This window comes from Notechis scutatus, chromosome 3 (assembly GCF_049901735.1).
Source record: "Notechis scutatus isolate UNSWTSFEM ecotype Mainland chromosome 3, rNotScu1.2, whole genome shotgun sequence".
NCBI classification, from domain to species: Eukaryota; Metazoa; Chordata; class Lepidosauria; order Squamata; family Elapidae; genus Notechis; species Notechis scutatus.
This window is the reverse complement of record NC_142011.1, coordinates 189036489-189053096: the sequence shown is the minus strand read 5'-3', so window position 1 is coordinate 189053096 and position 16608 is coordinate 189036489. Positions and strand designations below refer to the sequence as shown.

General features: G+C 32.7%; 1 protein-coding gene across 1 annotated transcript in view; it reads right to left on the bottom strand.

The window, feature by feature from the left end:
- Positions 1-3352: 3352 nt before the first annotated feature.
- The window catches only part of EMC2 (ER membrane protein complex subunit 2), a 35635-nt gene continuing 22379 nt past the window's right edge, over positions 3353-16608 (bottom strand). The window contains exons 6-11 of the mRNA XM_026689804.2: positions 15999-16084; positions 15785-15844; positions 12872-12953; positions 12099-12209; positions 11375-11479; positions 3353-4296 (exon numbers count right to left, since the gene is read on the bottom strand). Coding sequence (XP_026545589.1) covers positions 4210-4296; positions 11375-11479; positions 12099-12209; positions 12872-12953; positions 15785-15844; positions 15999-16084 — 531 coding nt within the window. The 3' untranslated portion in view covers positions 3353-4209. The remainder of the gene's footprint in view (positions 4297-11374; positions 11480-12098; positions 12210-12871; positions 12954-15784; positions 15845-15998; positions 16085-16608) is intronic.

Sequence of the window (16608 nt, the reverse complement as noted above, 5' to 3'; positions counted from 1 at the left end):
ATATTGTAGTATTGTATTAGAAATAGAAAACTTAAATGGCTTAAGAGTTGATAAGAGATTAAAATGTTGAAATGTTAATAATGATTGGTTTTAAAATTTAATAATATGAGGGGAGATTTAGAATATTGAGCTTTAATTAAAGAGTTTAATAAGATTATGGTATTGATGTTATTATAAAATTTTTATTATAGTATTTGTTTTTAATATTTAGATTTATTGTTTAACTATGTATTTAATTATTCTGGATGTATTATTCAGTTAGAATGTACCAAGCAAAATCGGATTGGGTATTGGGTGTTATTTTAAAGATTAACTTGATTAATTTAGTGGGGAGATAGAAAGGCATCATACTCTGATTAGTGATTTCAGGAGAAATTTCTTTTTTTTTATAAGGAATGAGACAAAGGTATAATAAAGAATGGACAAAAGATACAAATATAAGGACTCAAATTAAGATGATTAATTAAGATAGAATTAAAAAGAGTGAAATATGGGGAGAAGTTAATATAGAAGACTTAGAATGGTAAATAAAATAAGTAATGATATGTAATATGAGCATGAATACAGTTGAAGTCCATGAAGAAAGAGATACCTGGGTCCAAGTTACTTTCCAAAAAGATTTTTTTTTATGTTTTGTGTGTTGTGTATATATGTCTTTTTTTGGGGGGGAGAATTAATGAAACCTTGCAGAAATATAGAATGAGAATAATGGTAACTAAGTCAGAAAGAAATAGATGAAATAATAATAATAAAATGGAATAAGAGTAAAGAGAAATAAAGAGAAAATGGATAAGAGGTTTTTGTATGTTTATATGGAAATGGTTTAAAACAGAATTATAGCTCATCTGACTTGTTAAATTTATAATGGAAAAAGGTTTAAATATGTAATGGATAATGATGACTTGTGTGTTTTGAAAATTAATAAAACTTGTTTAAAAAAATACAAATATAATGATTTGAATTGAGATGAGATAATTAAAATAAAATTGAGAAAATTAAAAGAGGGGAGAAGCTATGCAGAAAATGTAAAATAGTAATAAGATATGGAATAGAATGTAAAAATGAGCATGAACTTGAATTTGTGTCTGTACGAAGAAATGTAACCCGGGATTACGCTACTTTCAAAAAAGATGTTTTATTTGTATTTTTTTTCTGTTTGTGAAAACTCAAATAAAATTTACAAAAAAAAAAAAAAGAATGCCAATGTCCATCCCACATTGATTCAGTAATTTTTATTTATTAATATATATGTTCATTCAAGCTGCATACTGATTATGTGCAGGACAAATCTATTGGATAAAATTAACTCTGTAGACTTCTACCCAAATCTATTGGATAAAATTAACTCTGTAGACTTCTACCCAGCCTTTGTCTGTGCAAGCAAGAAAATCTGGCTTGCCCCTTATACTGCCAGAAAATACCTTTTTAAAAAATTATTTATGTCATAACTTAAAATCTTGCCAATGCATCATTACAGTCCTCTCCCTTCCTTAGTTAACCCTCATCATGAGGTCAGGGCCAAATGAAACATGCTTCAAAAAGCAAAATGCTCAAAACTATGTGGTTTAAACAGGAAAAGAGATGGGGAGTGGAATATAGAATGCACTTATTTAACCGGTGATTAGTTTTCTGAAGCAGTTTTCCTATCCCCCTACAAGTGCCAAAATCTGATGTGATAACAACCTCAGCTCAACACAGAGAATTTAGAAAGGGTGTCATGAGACAATTAAATTAACAAGGAACAGTCTTAATGCACTTTTGCAGTTAAAATCTGCCATTAATAGCACATCACTTATATTGTATTAATTAATCCTGGAAAAGTACATTTGAAGAACAAATGTTTGCCCTTATTTAGCAAGCACAACTGGAACTAAGGGAAGTGCTCTCTAAGTAAAGCCACACCTGTACTTATCATTTGATTTCAGTTTGCTCTCAGACCTGCGGAAGTCATATTTTTTTCAATTTATATTTCATACTTCTTAACTGCCCATCTCCCTCAGAGGGTATGTGCAAGAACTTGTCTCAAAGTTACTTTGTCATCATTATTACTGGAAATCATCATTAAATGAGTCAGTCACTAAACAAGGACTACTTGTAATTAATTAAAATTAATGTGTTTTAATGTAAATATCAAATTGATTTCTAATCCATTTTTTTTAAAAAAGAAACAACCCATATCATTTGTTCTCAAACAAATATGGATACAGTAAAAGTCTAAAAGTTTAAAATGCATACTCTAATACCTATTATTAATGTTTACATCTAAAGCTGGAAAAAAATTAAAATATACTATAATTTAAACACAACTTTTGACCCTTCAATTTGAATACAGCTTGGAAGATGAACTTCATCTGACATAGATAAAGAAACTGTTGTCCTTTAACATACTTGGAAATGTCTGTTTTTGCACCTTGACAATAATTCACCTCCAGACCCTGGGATATGTTGAATATTTTTTATGACTGAATGGCCCTATGAAACAATAATCCTTTAAAAAAAACTGTATTTCGAGATGAGTTCCAATTCCAGCCTTTGAAATACATAGCTTGAAACTTTCAAGCAAGCATCCCATAATTACTTTTGATCAATTATGTTGTAATGAATACATGAATACACTGATTGAATGGAATAAAGACTTTGCCTAGATTCTCATGTCACATGCCGGTATTCAGTATCAAACACTTCAATGCATCTTAGATTTATTCAATCAAAAATAGCATTTCATATTCACTGGATTTACATAGGAAAGACTTGAGTGACAGAATCATCAAGTTAAGAGATGCAATGCAGCTATACCATTTAGACAGCTGCCTGCCGTGTCCCACAACAGATCCATTTTGGAATTTATTATGTGTATTAACTCAATTTTGAGATAACTCAATTTTGAGACGCTCTCAGATGCTCATTCTTTTGAACTACGTTCCTATTGCATGGAAATTGGCATTTGGACAAAGAATGTGGTGAAAGCAAAGGCATTTTTAAAAATGAAGTAAAGCTGTTTGCTGTGGAGAAATGGGCAAAAATTCCTATGCAACAAGCAAGTTATAAGAAAAGGGTGGTTGTAGTTATTGCAGCTAAATAGTTATGAATTTAAGGCAGTGATTACTTTTCCACACCAGCATATTGTATATAACTCCCTTTTTCTCCCTCCATAGAAAACATATTTAAGTTATGCACAAATTCAGAAAATCTGAAAGGAAACAAATGCTTTTTCACATTATTTCAAAAGTTCCAAATGAAAAGCAGCATTATTTATTCTCCCTAATGACCTTATGCACTGCAAGGCCAGCAACAGAATCAATAATAAACACAATAGGTTGTAAAGTAGGAATCCATTAGTAAGGCCATGGCAGAAATTCAATGTATGAGTTTATTTTTCTACATATTTTCAGAGAGAAGCATAATAAAATCTCTAGAACTGGTCAATTTTGAAGAGAATCAGCAGACAAATTTCCTACTTAAGCCAGTTCAGCATGACTGAATTCTATTTTGTTCTTGCCATCTTTTATCTTTAATTAATTTTAATAGTAATTTTTTTTTTATTCTTGTGAGTTGGATGGCATGCAAGCTTAATAAATTATTTTTATATTTAAAAAATTGGAGGAGCTGTTTCAGGTAGATTAGAATCAGCAGCATGAAAGTAACTCCATCAATAAGGTTTCACTTAAAGGTGGTACTTAATACATAATGTTCAAAGCACTTACCATTTTTCTACCATTTTATAAATCAGTACTGCAGTCATACTAACGGCGTTGCGCAAAACTAAATATCCAGGTAAATATTACTTGATCATTGTGGTGAACTTTTAAGTCTGATCCATAGTTCACGTTCCATAGGCAATTTCTATTTTGCACAAGTCTTGTAGACTTCCACAAGTGCAATAAATAATCCTGCATTATCACTTAATTTATTTTTACATCAAGTTATGGCTTAAACATTTGCTCTACAAGGTCTGAAGAGACTGAAGTTCAATAGAATTTACTATTTTTATTAACTGCAGTGACTTTTCATCATAGAAACAATAAATAGAAATCTTATATTTTTTTTATAAAACGTATCATTCAAGGTACTGTAGCAACTTTTACTGACATGAAACCACTGTTAACATAATGAGGCATTCAAAATAAACTTTTAAGTTTGTGAGGACAGAATTTCAGTTACAGAGCTCGGAGAAAAAGATCTATCACCACTGGTCATCCCTCTTAAGCTTTATGACTGAGTGATCTGTAGGGCCTCCAACATGTCTTCTACAGCTTTCAGTGAATACTTGTTTTCTTTCTTACTGCGGCCAGCATACTATGCAAAACAAAAGTAAAAAAGTATCTTTAAAAAAAAAATGCAAATAAAGTACAACAGTCAAAGGTAGCCCTAGGTTGCATTAATTACAAACACTTATTTATTAATGAATTCATTTGAAATATACTTCAGCAAAATTTGATTATAAAGGAATAAAATTTTAAGCTTTACATTTAAAAATGTTTGAACATTTTAAAATGATTACCAGAGGTGAGGAGTGCGTCAGCAAAAAAAGAAAAGGCAAGAAATGGATTGTGACCATAACATTCATACTTTACTCTCTCAATTTTCTGCGTATGAATGAATTTTATTTTGTCTGTGTCTGTCTGTGTGTATATGTGTATACAATATGTATGTATGTATGTATGTATGTGAAGAAACAGACATCTTGTGATCTCCGGAACTAAAATTATATTTATTATACTTATTAAGCTTTTGTCAGCCTCTGCTAACATCATCAGAGTATTAAGTATATTTAATATATATACTTTTTCTCTTTAATTAATGTTGCCCTGAATAACAGACTGTCTGATTGGTATGTTTGTTTTCTCATAATTAATTTATTAAACTTCTCATGAACCATTGACAAAAGGTAATATTACATTTGAAACAAAATTAAACTATTAACCCGCTTTTGACCTTCTGAATATTTTTTAAACAAGAAATATTGATTCTATAGCCTAAGATTTCAAAGAAAATAAAAGGAAACCACAAGGTTACATTGGAATAGCCCCCTCTACTCTCTTCAGAAATTGACTAGATCCTGTGCATTTCAGTTTAAGGGAAAATTAAGCTGATTGCTAAAATGCATTCAGAAATCTTGGATTTATTCTAACTTTAAATACATTAAAACAAATATGAAGTATTAAAAAGCTCCACTGATATGCATTGGCATGATTGAAACAATACACTATATTTTACTTTGGTGCTTTACAAACAGACACAGAGAATATAAGTTACACAGATATATTTCAGTGTTGTTACACCAATGTAACTATACATTTTCTCTCATACAGTTCCACTGGTATATACGGCTGGTGAAGACATGCCTCTAAATTATATAAATTCTCTAATTTGCCATGCTCTTTAGGTGAGATGTTTGTGTGCTTTAAATCTATACCATATGGCTACAAAGACACATCTGAGAATGCTCTGACATCTCATTAAATTACAGGAAACATTGGCAAAACAGCCCATCATTATCAACTCTTCATGAGTGTAAGAGTAATCCTGTAGGAGCTGATCAAGGGTTATATAATCCAACATTCTACTATGCAATAACTAATAAAGTATTTTAAGAAGCCAACAAGCAAGATTTGAGGGTAAAGGGATACTGTCTGCTCACCTTACAGCAATTGGTACTGTAAGAAAGATTATATTGCCTTACCAAAGATAGTGGCTCAGTTCAAACATTTGTCTGGTGACTATTTGCAGTTATGAGGTGCTGGAAAGAAGTGACTTAAAACTGGCCCTCACACTTATGATCATTGCAGAATCCCCATGGTCACACTCAGTGCTTAGCCATCAGCCTGGATTATTGTCAATTGCAGTATCCAGTGGTAATATGAACATCATTTCTGACCTTCCCAGAGAAGCTTCCAACAAGTCAATAAGGAAGCTGGAAGGAGGTAGAAGGTTGTAACTATATGATGTCTCACTTCACGACCAATTGAAAAAGGTAGTAAAACTGAATATGGTCCCATGATGTGTCGCCCTACATCTGTACAGCTTACTGGTGAATTTTCCAGTCCCTATTCCGATTGCAAGCTGAAGACTCCCTATATCTTATAATGTACAGGTAGGTCTTGATTAGTGCAGTTAAGAAATCCTATGAAATGATCGGATTATTCAAACACGCACTGTTCAAAAATGATTATTTCTATGGAAAGATATGGTAATTGGTTCAACAGAAAAAGCAATGAAAAATTATAAACATAAATTTGTATGTATGTATTAATAAATTAATACAATGAAGGATAAAAAAAATGTTCTTATAATTAAAAATGGTAATAGACGAGTCTCATTAGAGCAAAACATTTATATAATTAAGTGACATTAATATTGTCATAGCACCACTAAAATAGGATGAGATGTTGGAATACCTAAATCTATTTTATTATTTTTATTTTATGGTTAACGAAGTCACAAAGTAGTTATAGAAAGCAAAATAAAAATTAAAAAAATAGATTTAGGTATTCCAACATCTCATCCTATTTTAGTGGTGCTATGACAATATTAATGTCACTTAATTATATAAATGTTTTGCTCTAATGAGACTTGTCTATTACAATTTTTTGTGCAATCAAGTTAATTTTTGAATCCTGGCAGCTGCATGGAAAAATCCCTGCAGTTTTGTTGGCAAGGTTTCTCAGAAGTGGTCTCCTTCCTATAGCTGATCACTGCTTACTGGTTACCTGGCTGTCTAAGGCAGGAGCCTCCAACCTTGGCAACTTTAAGACTTTTGGACTCCAACAAGGATTCTGGGAGTTGAATCCACAAGTCTTGAAGTTGCCAAGGTTGGAGATCCCTGGTCTAAGGTGTGGCTAGAACTCATGGCCTCCCAGTTTCTATCTTGATGCTTTAACCACTACACCGTTTTTCTGTGCATACACAAATGATTCAAGATGTGACAAATCTAACCTATTAGATTTACTTCCTTCCAACTTCAGTTCTTGTTCTATCCCCCTTACTTAAAAAAGGGGGCGAACATGAATACTTCTTTGCTCTGCTCACAAGGTGGCAACCTTTAGCAACAGAGATGTTTCAAAGGAACAAGACCTACATTTTCAGTCCATTTGCTGCGTTTTTAGGTTTTTAGTAGCTTTAAATACATATGGACAAGGCAAACCACATGGTGTACTCAGGTCAAGCAAAGTTTGGTATTTATTCAGCAGTTTTTTAATGGCATCTTTTATAAGGGAAGGGTGTAAACTTGATATTCAGGCCAATTTCTCATTTATGTAATTTTATCCCACCTATTTAAATTCCCCTTGCAGTTTTTAGCTAGATATGGTATCTGTCATTTTTCAGTTAAAATACAGCTGAAGTATGCAATATATCAATAAATACATGAAGTCACAAAGAAATGCTGACATTTGTTTTAAGTATATTTTAGTTGAGTAACAATGCAACTATTCTGCTAAATATCAACTGAAAGAGGAGTCAGTTAACGATAATTTTGATTCACTTCCAACATAACTTCCCAATAGTTTGGAACTGGACCATAAAGTTATAAAATATAAATTGCATTTTTACTGCTGAGTTTAAGGCACTCTTAGTATCTAACTTTACAGAACTGAATTTTTGCAGCAGGTTTGCAAATTGCTGATATTATTTTAAAGTCAGTTCCATATAAATACCTTTTATCACTAAGAAAATTGCGTATTATGAAATTGTGTGCTTAGCATTTAACCTTTATTAACACAAAATCAGAGCATCCATTGTCAATGATTAACAATGAACCAATTAGCCCAAAGCAATAGGCTATTTTATAAATGATGACATTCTTATCTTTCTAACTAAACTGTAGCTATAGTACATGATATAACAATGCCAACCACTGAAGATATTTATAGCAATATAGCATTAGCAATAACACTTAGACTTATGTACTGCTTTACAGTGTGTTACAGCCCTCTCTAAGCAGTTTATAGAATCAGCATATTGGCCCAACAATTTTGGCTCCTCATTTTACCCACCTCAGAAAGATGGAAGGCTGAGTCAACCCTGAGCCTGGTGAGATTTGAACTGCCAAATTGCAGGCAGCCGGCAGGCAGCAGAAGTAACCTGCAGTACTGCACTCTAATCACTGGTACAGAGTGCAAAAATACTGGTGCTAAGGCTCTTAAAACAAAAAAATGCTGGACTGTAATCTTTTTCAGTTGCTCAACAGCTTAGGTAGCATTGCAAATCTATCAAACAAGCATTCCAGGCATTATTCACAATTTATTATGTGCTAACAAGTTGTTGTCAATTGCCAATTACCATAAAGATTTTCTCCATGACAATCTGTCCCTGCATTCATTTATTTTGTTGCTTGTTCTCTTGTTCTCTGTCTTTACCCTTTCTCAGGATTAAGTCTTCTCCAGAGAACTTTGTCTTCATACAATGCCTTTAAAGTATATAATTTGAGCCTGATCATTTGGGTCTGGGGTGAGACCTCTGGATTGATTTGTTCGATGAACCATTGATTTATTTTTGTCTGTCCACAGAATTCTTAGAAGTCTTTACCAACATGAAAATTCAAAGGTGTCAATACTCTTCCTATCCTGCTTCTTTAAAGTCCAATCTTCGCTTCCACTGAGTGTTACAGGAAATATCATAGCTCACACAATTCTGATCTTGGTAAATATAAACACATTACGTCATTGGAACATATTTTCCAAGGCCCCATGACTGTTCTATCAAGTGCTAGTCTGAGGTCCCAAAGGTGCTTTTTCAAAAGGTAACGGGACTTTCTTTGTTTTTGCCTGAAGATATTTCATTTCTCACCCAAGAAGCTTCTTCAGTTTTGACTGAACTTGATGTAGATCATTGTTTCTTTTTCCAATTATAAAACCATCATCATTGTTAGGAATGTAAGTCACCTAACAGTTAGTTGGGTTGGAAAATATATAAACCAGGATAGATATTTTAATACTGTCTCTTTAAGAGAATGCTAAAACTGTAATTGGGTGTGGTTCCTCAAATGGCCTTAAGATGGAGCCAGAAACCTGGGTTGTTCTGTTGTCTTTTTCTGGAGAGTGTTGCTGTTCCTTATTGACTATTGACTGATCATAGTTCTTGGATTTGATGTAAGTCTGTTACTAAACTGTTTTTGATACTGGACTTTGTTATTTGGATTGTCCTTGGACTGAAAACTGACTGCTTTAACTGTGAATGACTTGGACGGCTTGTTTGGACTTTGCTTAAACGTTTATTGGAAGTAAAAACCTACATTTTACTATACAGTGTATCTGTGTCCTGTGTGTGTGTTATTCTTCAACACTCTCACTATGTCTCCCTGTGTGCGCTCATTCTCCTAATGGGGAATTACCTCAACAATCATCTTCTTCCAATCCAGTTTTTTTTAATATACATTCAGAAAATAGACTGAATAAATAAGGGGGGAGTACACAGATTTGTTATATTCCTTTGCTAACCTGAAGCCAGACTGTTTCCCCATGTTCTGTCCTTACTATGGCTTACTGGCCTGTATATAAATTGCTCTTGAGGACAATGAGATATTCTGGTATTCCCATTTTTGTGATCAATTTTTATAGACTAATATGATTTACACAATTGAATGCCTTTTGATAATCAATGAAGCACACACAGTGACTTCTTTTTGGTGTCGTTGGGCTTTTTCAATCCAACATGCAACAATTCCATGTTTTCCTCCAGCTTTTCTAAGATCAACTTGAATATCTTTTTCTATAATCTGCTGTAATCTGTGTTGGATGATACTAAGCTAGCCTGTGAAGTTAAAAATATTGTACAATAGTTTGCACACCCCATTAAGTCTATTTTTTTTGGCATTTGAATGTAAATTGACTTTCTTCAATTTATTGGCCAGTCTTTTGTTCTCCAGATTTGCTAACATAGCTTGTTTAAAACTTTTACTGGTTCTTCTGTTGATTGCCATATTTCTATGGGTAGTGGTAATAACTGCAGTGTTGATCTAACTTTAACTATTAGTACCAGAGATTCTTATAAGAATGGAACATCTTCTAATATATTTTGGATATTGACATATCTACTGTACAGTATTACAGTACATTGCTTTCACCTTTATTTAATCTCCTTTGAATTGCTTACTATCTATCTATTAGTGTGCTTTGCTGTACCAATTCAAATTGCAAACCCGTTCAGAGTTCTTTAGAAAGACTTTCCTTATTTCTAGGTCTGTTTCCATCTTCAAATATTTTCTTTTATCAGTATCATCAGTGCCTTTACAGATGTTGTTATAGTAACAGTTCTTGTCTCTTCTAAGAACTATTTGAAATTATTTAAGTCCTTTTCTGAGGTTCTTCTCTTTCTTGTCTACTCTTCTTTGCAATTTTCCAGTTCGTTCTTATATCCAGTTAGCCCCCCCCCCTTCCTTCCTTCCTTAATGGCAGTTTATTTTCACATTTATCCCATGCAGCTTTTTTAAGCTCATTCCATCATTCCTCCAATTTTCTATTAGTGAGTTTCAGGACTTCAAAGCAATTCCCAATGTTCTTCTTGAAAATGTGGGCATATGTTCAAGATCATATTGTGGAAACTGACTGGCTTTCTTCTTTAGCTTAACTTGGAAACTGCATCTAAACAGTTCGTAATCTGTTCCACAGTCAGCACCTGGCCATGCCTTTGATAATATAACTGAGTTCCTTTGTCTTCTTTTAACAATAATATAGGCAATTTGATTTTTATGTACTCCATCTGGTGGTTTCCATATACAGAAGTGTCATTTTGAATGTTGGATCCATTGTTAGGTATTTGTTCATAATATATGGTCTTAATAATTTTCCATTTACAAATAACCAAACCTAATTAATCAAAGATTCTAGTCAGGGTTCTAAGACAAAAATACATCACTGCAATGGACTGAACTGGGGAGCTCGCTGGATGAATTTTGGACCAGTTCATTGTCTCTCTGCCTACAGAATTGATGTAAAAAAGATTGGGATACACTCCCACGACAAAAGACCAAAGATAAATACAGTAAATACAGTAACAAGTAAACTAACAAAGCCTATTAGATACATTTAATAAAAGACACTAACAGTTAGCAGATAGCTTTGTGTCTCATAAAATGGGGGAAATGATTTCTAATGATGCAAAGCTGGGATAAAAAACTTAAAAAACAGGTAGGATGGATATTTTGTACCTGTTCAGTATGTCCTTATGATAGCAAAATAACATTCACATATTCAGAAATTAAATAATTTCTATTGTGTATTCATGATTCCTCAAGAATGGTTTTTAAAAACTCTGCATTATATAGGTCATCACCTCAATATGCATGCAAGTGGTTTTTTATGATCATTTCCTTTTCTGGACCATCAAACTTTAAAAACTAATATAAAAATATTATTGAGTTTAACAAAACACTCACCTGGTAAGCTCTATTGATTTGGTTTGCAGCCCAACTAGCATATTTCATATTATCTTTTTTAACTTTTGCACTGGCCTTGGAATTGGAGGCAATATGGCTGGCAGACTAGAAATACAACAGGAAACAAATCAGGAAGCAATCTTTGACAATTAAACTAAAATATACTATACATATGGAAAATGGTTAACCATTAGAGTGAAAATGTGTAACCAAATGTATCTTGTCCTATCAGCTATGATAAAAAACTAATACTTTTAAAATCAGAATTCAGAATAAATAAGTACTTCGATTCTGTTGAAAAAAATTTAGAAATACGGCAGATTTGTCCATCAAAATACAAAAAGCTAGTTTCTGAATTTCTTTGAATTTGTAGTTTGAAAACAACAGTCCCCTATATCATGGAAAAACTTCTGAAACAAAGGTATTTATTTATTATACGGCTGCTCACTTGCCTATTGACTCTAGATGGTTCACAAGGGCTAAAAGCATCAACCATATTACTTTGGATCACATGAGTTGGATCACATGCTGCTAATGCTAAGTAAATTTACATATTAGTAGAGAAGAACTGAGCCAATCCAGGCTTTTTCACAGTAGACCTTGAAAATCTTTCTTCTTTTTTATTAGTAAGTTTGGAAAAGGTCAACTTTTCTACCTTCATTTTCCAAATTTAAATAACAAGGCGAATCATTTTGAACAAAAATACAGTGCTTTCTGGACTTACCATGTAAAGACCAAACAACGCTCTCATGTTTCGGTTATTCAGTTTTAATGCCTGTGCAAAATATTTTCGGGAGAGCTCAAGGTTCTCAAGGCCTCCTTGAGTATATTTAACCTGTAAATTAAATATTTATTTTAACAGACTTTCTAAAGATGTCAATTTTAAAAGAATATATAATTTATCATGCATCACATACGTGGAAAAGTTAGACAATTTTCCTCCCTAAAAAGACATTTTTACCAGGTAAGATAATTGAGACAACTGATGCTAGATATTTAATTCAGGTATTGTTGGAGATCCATCTGAAGATCTAGCTAGTAATTTTGACCTGTATTTACCAGTTTTCATTTTGCCGTTTATTTTTACCTTTAATTAAATAAACTCACTCCAGTTATTAGCAGTTTTATTGTACTGCATAACACATTTAAATAAGATTAGTTTAGTTTAATATACAAGAAAAGGTATGTTTTCATGGGCTTTCCTTTTACAGATTATAACAAATTAAAAGATTAAAAACTTAATTAAAATTTAAGATTGAAAAAATATTTTAAATGTACTATTTAAAAAAAACTTTATAAAGATATCCCCATTAAAAAAGGACCTCTGACCTAGGAAACAAGAGAGGGAGAAAAGGATGGGAAATCATGGTAGGAAAAATTGAAAGGGTAACCCATAGGAGAAGATAAACAAACAGGTTATGAAGATAGTATATCTTGCCAACTGACCATTTCTTTTGGGACAAGTACTAGCTGCTCCTAATATTCTAAAATACTTACTTCTGCAAACTGTTGGCAATACAAGTGATTGTGAGGATTAGTCATCATGAGTTCCTCTAGGCAAAAGGCAGCCTTTGCATAACTGAAGGCAAAAGAGGTAAAGAAAAGCAAGACAAATTCGGTGTTTATTATAATACCAGGATGAAAACAATGTTAAAATTATTTGAACAAAAATAGATCATCTTTTTATAGAACAGGCAAAAGAAGAAAGTATTAAATGCAACTTAAGTGATAAAGAAATTTCTGTAAGATTTTTGCAAACTGGGCAAGACTGGATTGAATTGACTTGGCTAAATCTTATCCATAAAAAAAAGTATTGGAGCATCTACAGTTCAGAATATCATTGAAGATTTCAATTGTAAGTTCTGTTTAGCAAAAGGAACAGAAATTTTTCAAGATTGTATAGTACCATGTAAACTGAATATGATCAATAATGTCACTAAACTCATATATTTTGAAGATTTAAATAGGCATTTTTCAAACATATGCTTTTTATAAAATATACCCAAATTCTAAAAGCTTTCAAAATCTGTGGCAACTGATTTCTAACATACGATAGCAAGAGAGAATGTCCATGTTTAGTTGCTTCACATTTACTACCAAACATGTGTTCCAAAACCACATTAAAAAAAAACACAGAAAAGCCACAACTTTTATTACAAAATCAGACTTCAGTCTATCCTATAAAACCACACCTTAAAACAAAGGCAAAGGAACTGCCGTAATAATATAACAAACTCACCAAAAGCCTTGTTTGCTTGTTAAAGGCAACTTGATAACTATAAGCTACAATAATCAGAACTGAATTTCCTTTGTAGACCTTAATACATTCTTAGCCCCTTGTGTTGCATTTACTGAACCCTAAAAATTCACAAGTTTTTCTGTGCTATTTCCTAGAATCTGACTTGGGGAGGAGTCAGTGAAAAATGGGAAATACTGATTGCAGGGGTCTTTGGTGCTTGCTCAGTTTGGTTGCTTTCTTGTGCACGTTTCACTATCCAAACTAGGCAACATCAACAGTGCACTACTGAAGTTCCCTAGTTTGGGTAGTGAAATGTCTGCAAAACAACCAAGTTCAGAGAGCACCAAAGACCCCTCATTTCAACCAAGCTACAAATATTTTCCCTCTATCGAATACTAATTATTCTGAGAACCCAATTCCTCTACAAAATTCCACATGCATACCTTGTCTTTTACCTTTTTGGTTCACTTTATTTATAATTTAATATATGTAACCATTGTTTTTATGTAACTATAACTTTTATCATCTCTTTTACTAAAGCTGATCTTATTTAACATTTTTACCAAAAAGGATATACATAGAAAATGCATTCTTCGTGGATTTTGTGAAAATATTTGACTTCGGTTTCAAATTTTTGGACCTGTTTAATCTCTAATTTTATCAATATTCCAGTTTATGCCTGCTATTAAATTTATAGAAATATGTATTTTTAACTGTCATCTGCCAGTTTTATCCATGCTTCTGATAAAGTAGGACATAGTCCATATCAGAGTATATCATAATAAAGGTGTTAATGAAATATACCACAAGAGGCTAATAATAAAACTATAACATTTTGTTTCTGAATCCCTCAAATACACACACACACACACACACACACACACACACACACACATATATATATATATATATATATATGGATCTTTGTTATTCGGGTTTTCTCCGCGTAAGATTGGAGTATCTAGGCAGCGTTTCGATGAAGTCTCATTCATCATCTTCAGGCTTGTGTCTTCCGCTCTGTGCTTCTCACTCTGAGAAGCACAGAGCGGAAGACACAAGCCTGAAGATGATGAATGAGACTTCATCGAAACGGCCAGATACTCCAATCTTACGCGGAGAAACCCAAATAACCAAAGATCCACATACAAATACCCATGAGAACCTCAGAAAATATATATATATATATATATATATATATATATATATATATATATATATATATTGCACTTATATTGTTAATACACTGAGAACAATTGATAGTGAGATGGGCAGAGTATAAATTTAAATAAATAAATACATAAAATAAACAAAGAAATCAATCAATCTAAACTAAAATTATCCACTGAGGTCTATAGAATACTTAACAAAGGCTATGTTCTTAAAAAAAGAAATAAAGCTATTTTTGGTAACTCGATAAAAATAGTAGGTTTTCTCATTACTTTCTTATTCCTTGAAATATGCATGGAAAGCAACAACACCATAAGTTTTGGGCTAAAAAGTAAAGCTGGACATAAAAAAGAAACACAATAATTTGCTTTTGGAATGAAGGTTAGAATTAATGCCATATATTTAAAAAAACTGAACTACAGCTGTACACTAATCTGCTCATGCTGGGATTTCCCCTTGTCACTAAAGCAATAAAAAGTGAACAACATTCAAGATGCAATAGAAAAGTGCCAACATTCTTAAGTGCAAGCTGTTATTTATCCAAGAGACAACATTCTTATTTTAATGACAATTTATTTATTGTTTAGAAAACATTCGTCTCTGTTGTAAATTGTATCTAGCCTGTCTTTTCAGAGAATGATAAAATTGTAAATGCAGTTCATCCATGCTTTTTCTTGAATTTAGGAGATCAGTATTTACATCAGGCAAAAATAATTAAATGCCTGTAACCAAGCTACCAAAAATATGTCGGCTTAAATAGAATGTGCTTGACAAGTCCATAAAAATGCATTCTTATAAAAAACTTAAAACCTTCTTCCTATTTATAAAAAAAGGGGGGGAAGAATGCCCTCTGGGAAAAATAGTATGTGTGCTATTTATTTTACTGGAATAAAATTAGGAATCTTCCAATAATCGCTTTAAGAAAGCAAGCCTTTTTTGTATGCAAAAAAAGAAAAGAAAAACCTTCTTAGCCCTTTATGAATTAGGTTTTCCAAGCAACTTACTCGTGTTCATTGATGTAGAGCTCTGCCAGCTCATGCCAGGCTTCCTGGTCCCCAACAAATCTGAACAAAAGAAGGTGAAGAAAAGAGCTAAAAATAGATTCTACAAAATGAACAGCAAGGAGGCAAAGAAAGAAATCAAATGTAAATGCCTTTTTAATTAAAAAAAGAGATTAGGCTTAATGAAACACAAGGCATATTCTTATAAAACACTCACTGTTCCAAATACTCATTCAGCTCTCGGATGGCTTCAGTGTTTTTCCCCTGAGCTTTCCGAATGGCAATCTTACGTTTTCGGGCTGCCTATAGGTTAAATTTGACAGAGGATTATGTGCTTGTAGACACCATCTCTTGGGTTTTTGAGAAACAGGCAATTTGACTCTGCAAATTATTATTTTAATGATCAAAAAGCTGTATCGCTGAGCAACTGCATGACAGGAGTTTTCACACAGATTCATACACGATGACATCTTGTGGAGAGATTTAAACAGCTTTTCTTGCTTTGGCATTATGTTTTAATTTATATGCGCAAACTGTATGCATCATAAGTGATGGTCCAGGTTCTATAATTACAACTATTGAAGAACCCCAAAGTTGTTCAGCCGACCATTTATGCATTTTGTCTCGCACTGAGACAGTCACTGGAGATGACCAAACTGTACTTCCAGGTTTCCAAGATTTTTTTCTTTCTTTCTACGCTAAAGAACCTTTTAGAAGCAATGTTCCATAAATCTCAAAGCAGAAATCTGGATTTGCTGAAGCAGCCTCTGCATATTGCAATAATAGAAGGAAAAAGGTAGCCAATATTGTGCACACGATTCCTGGCA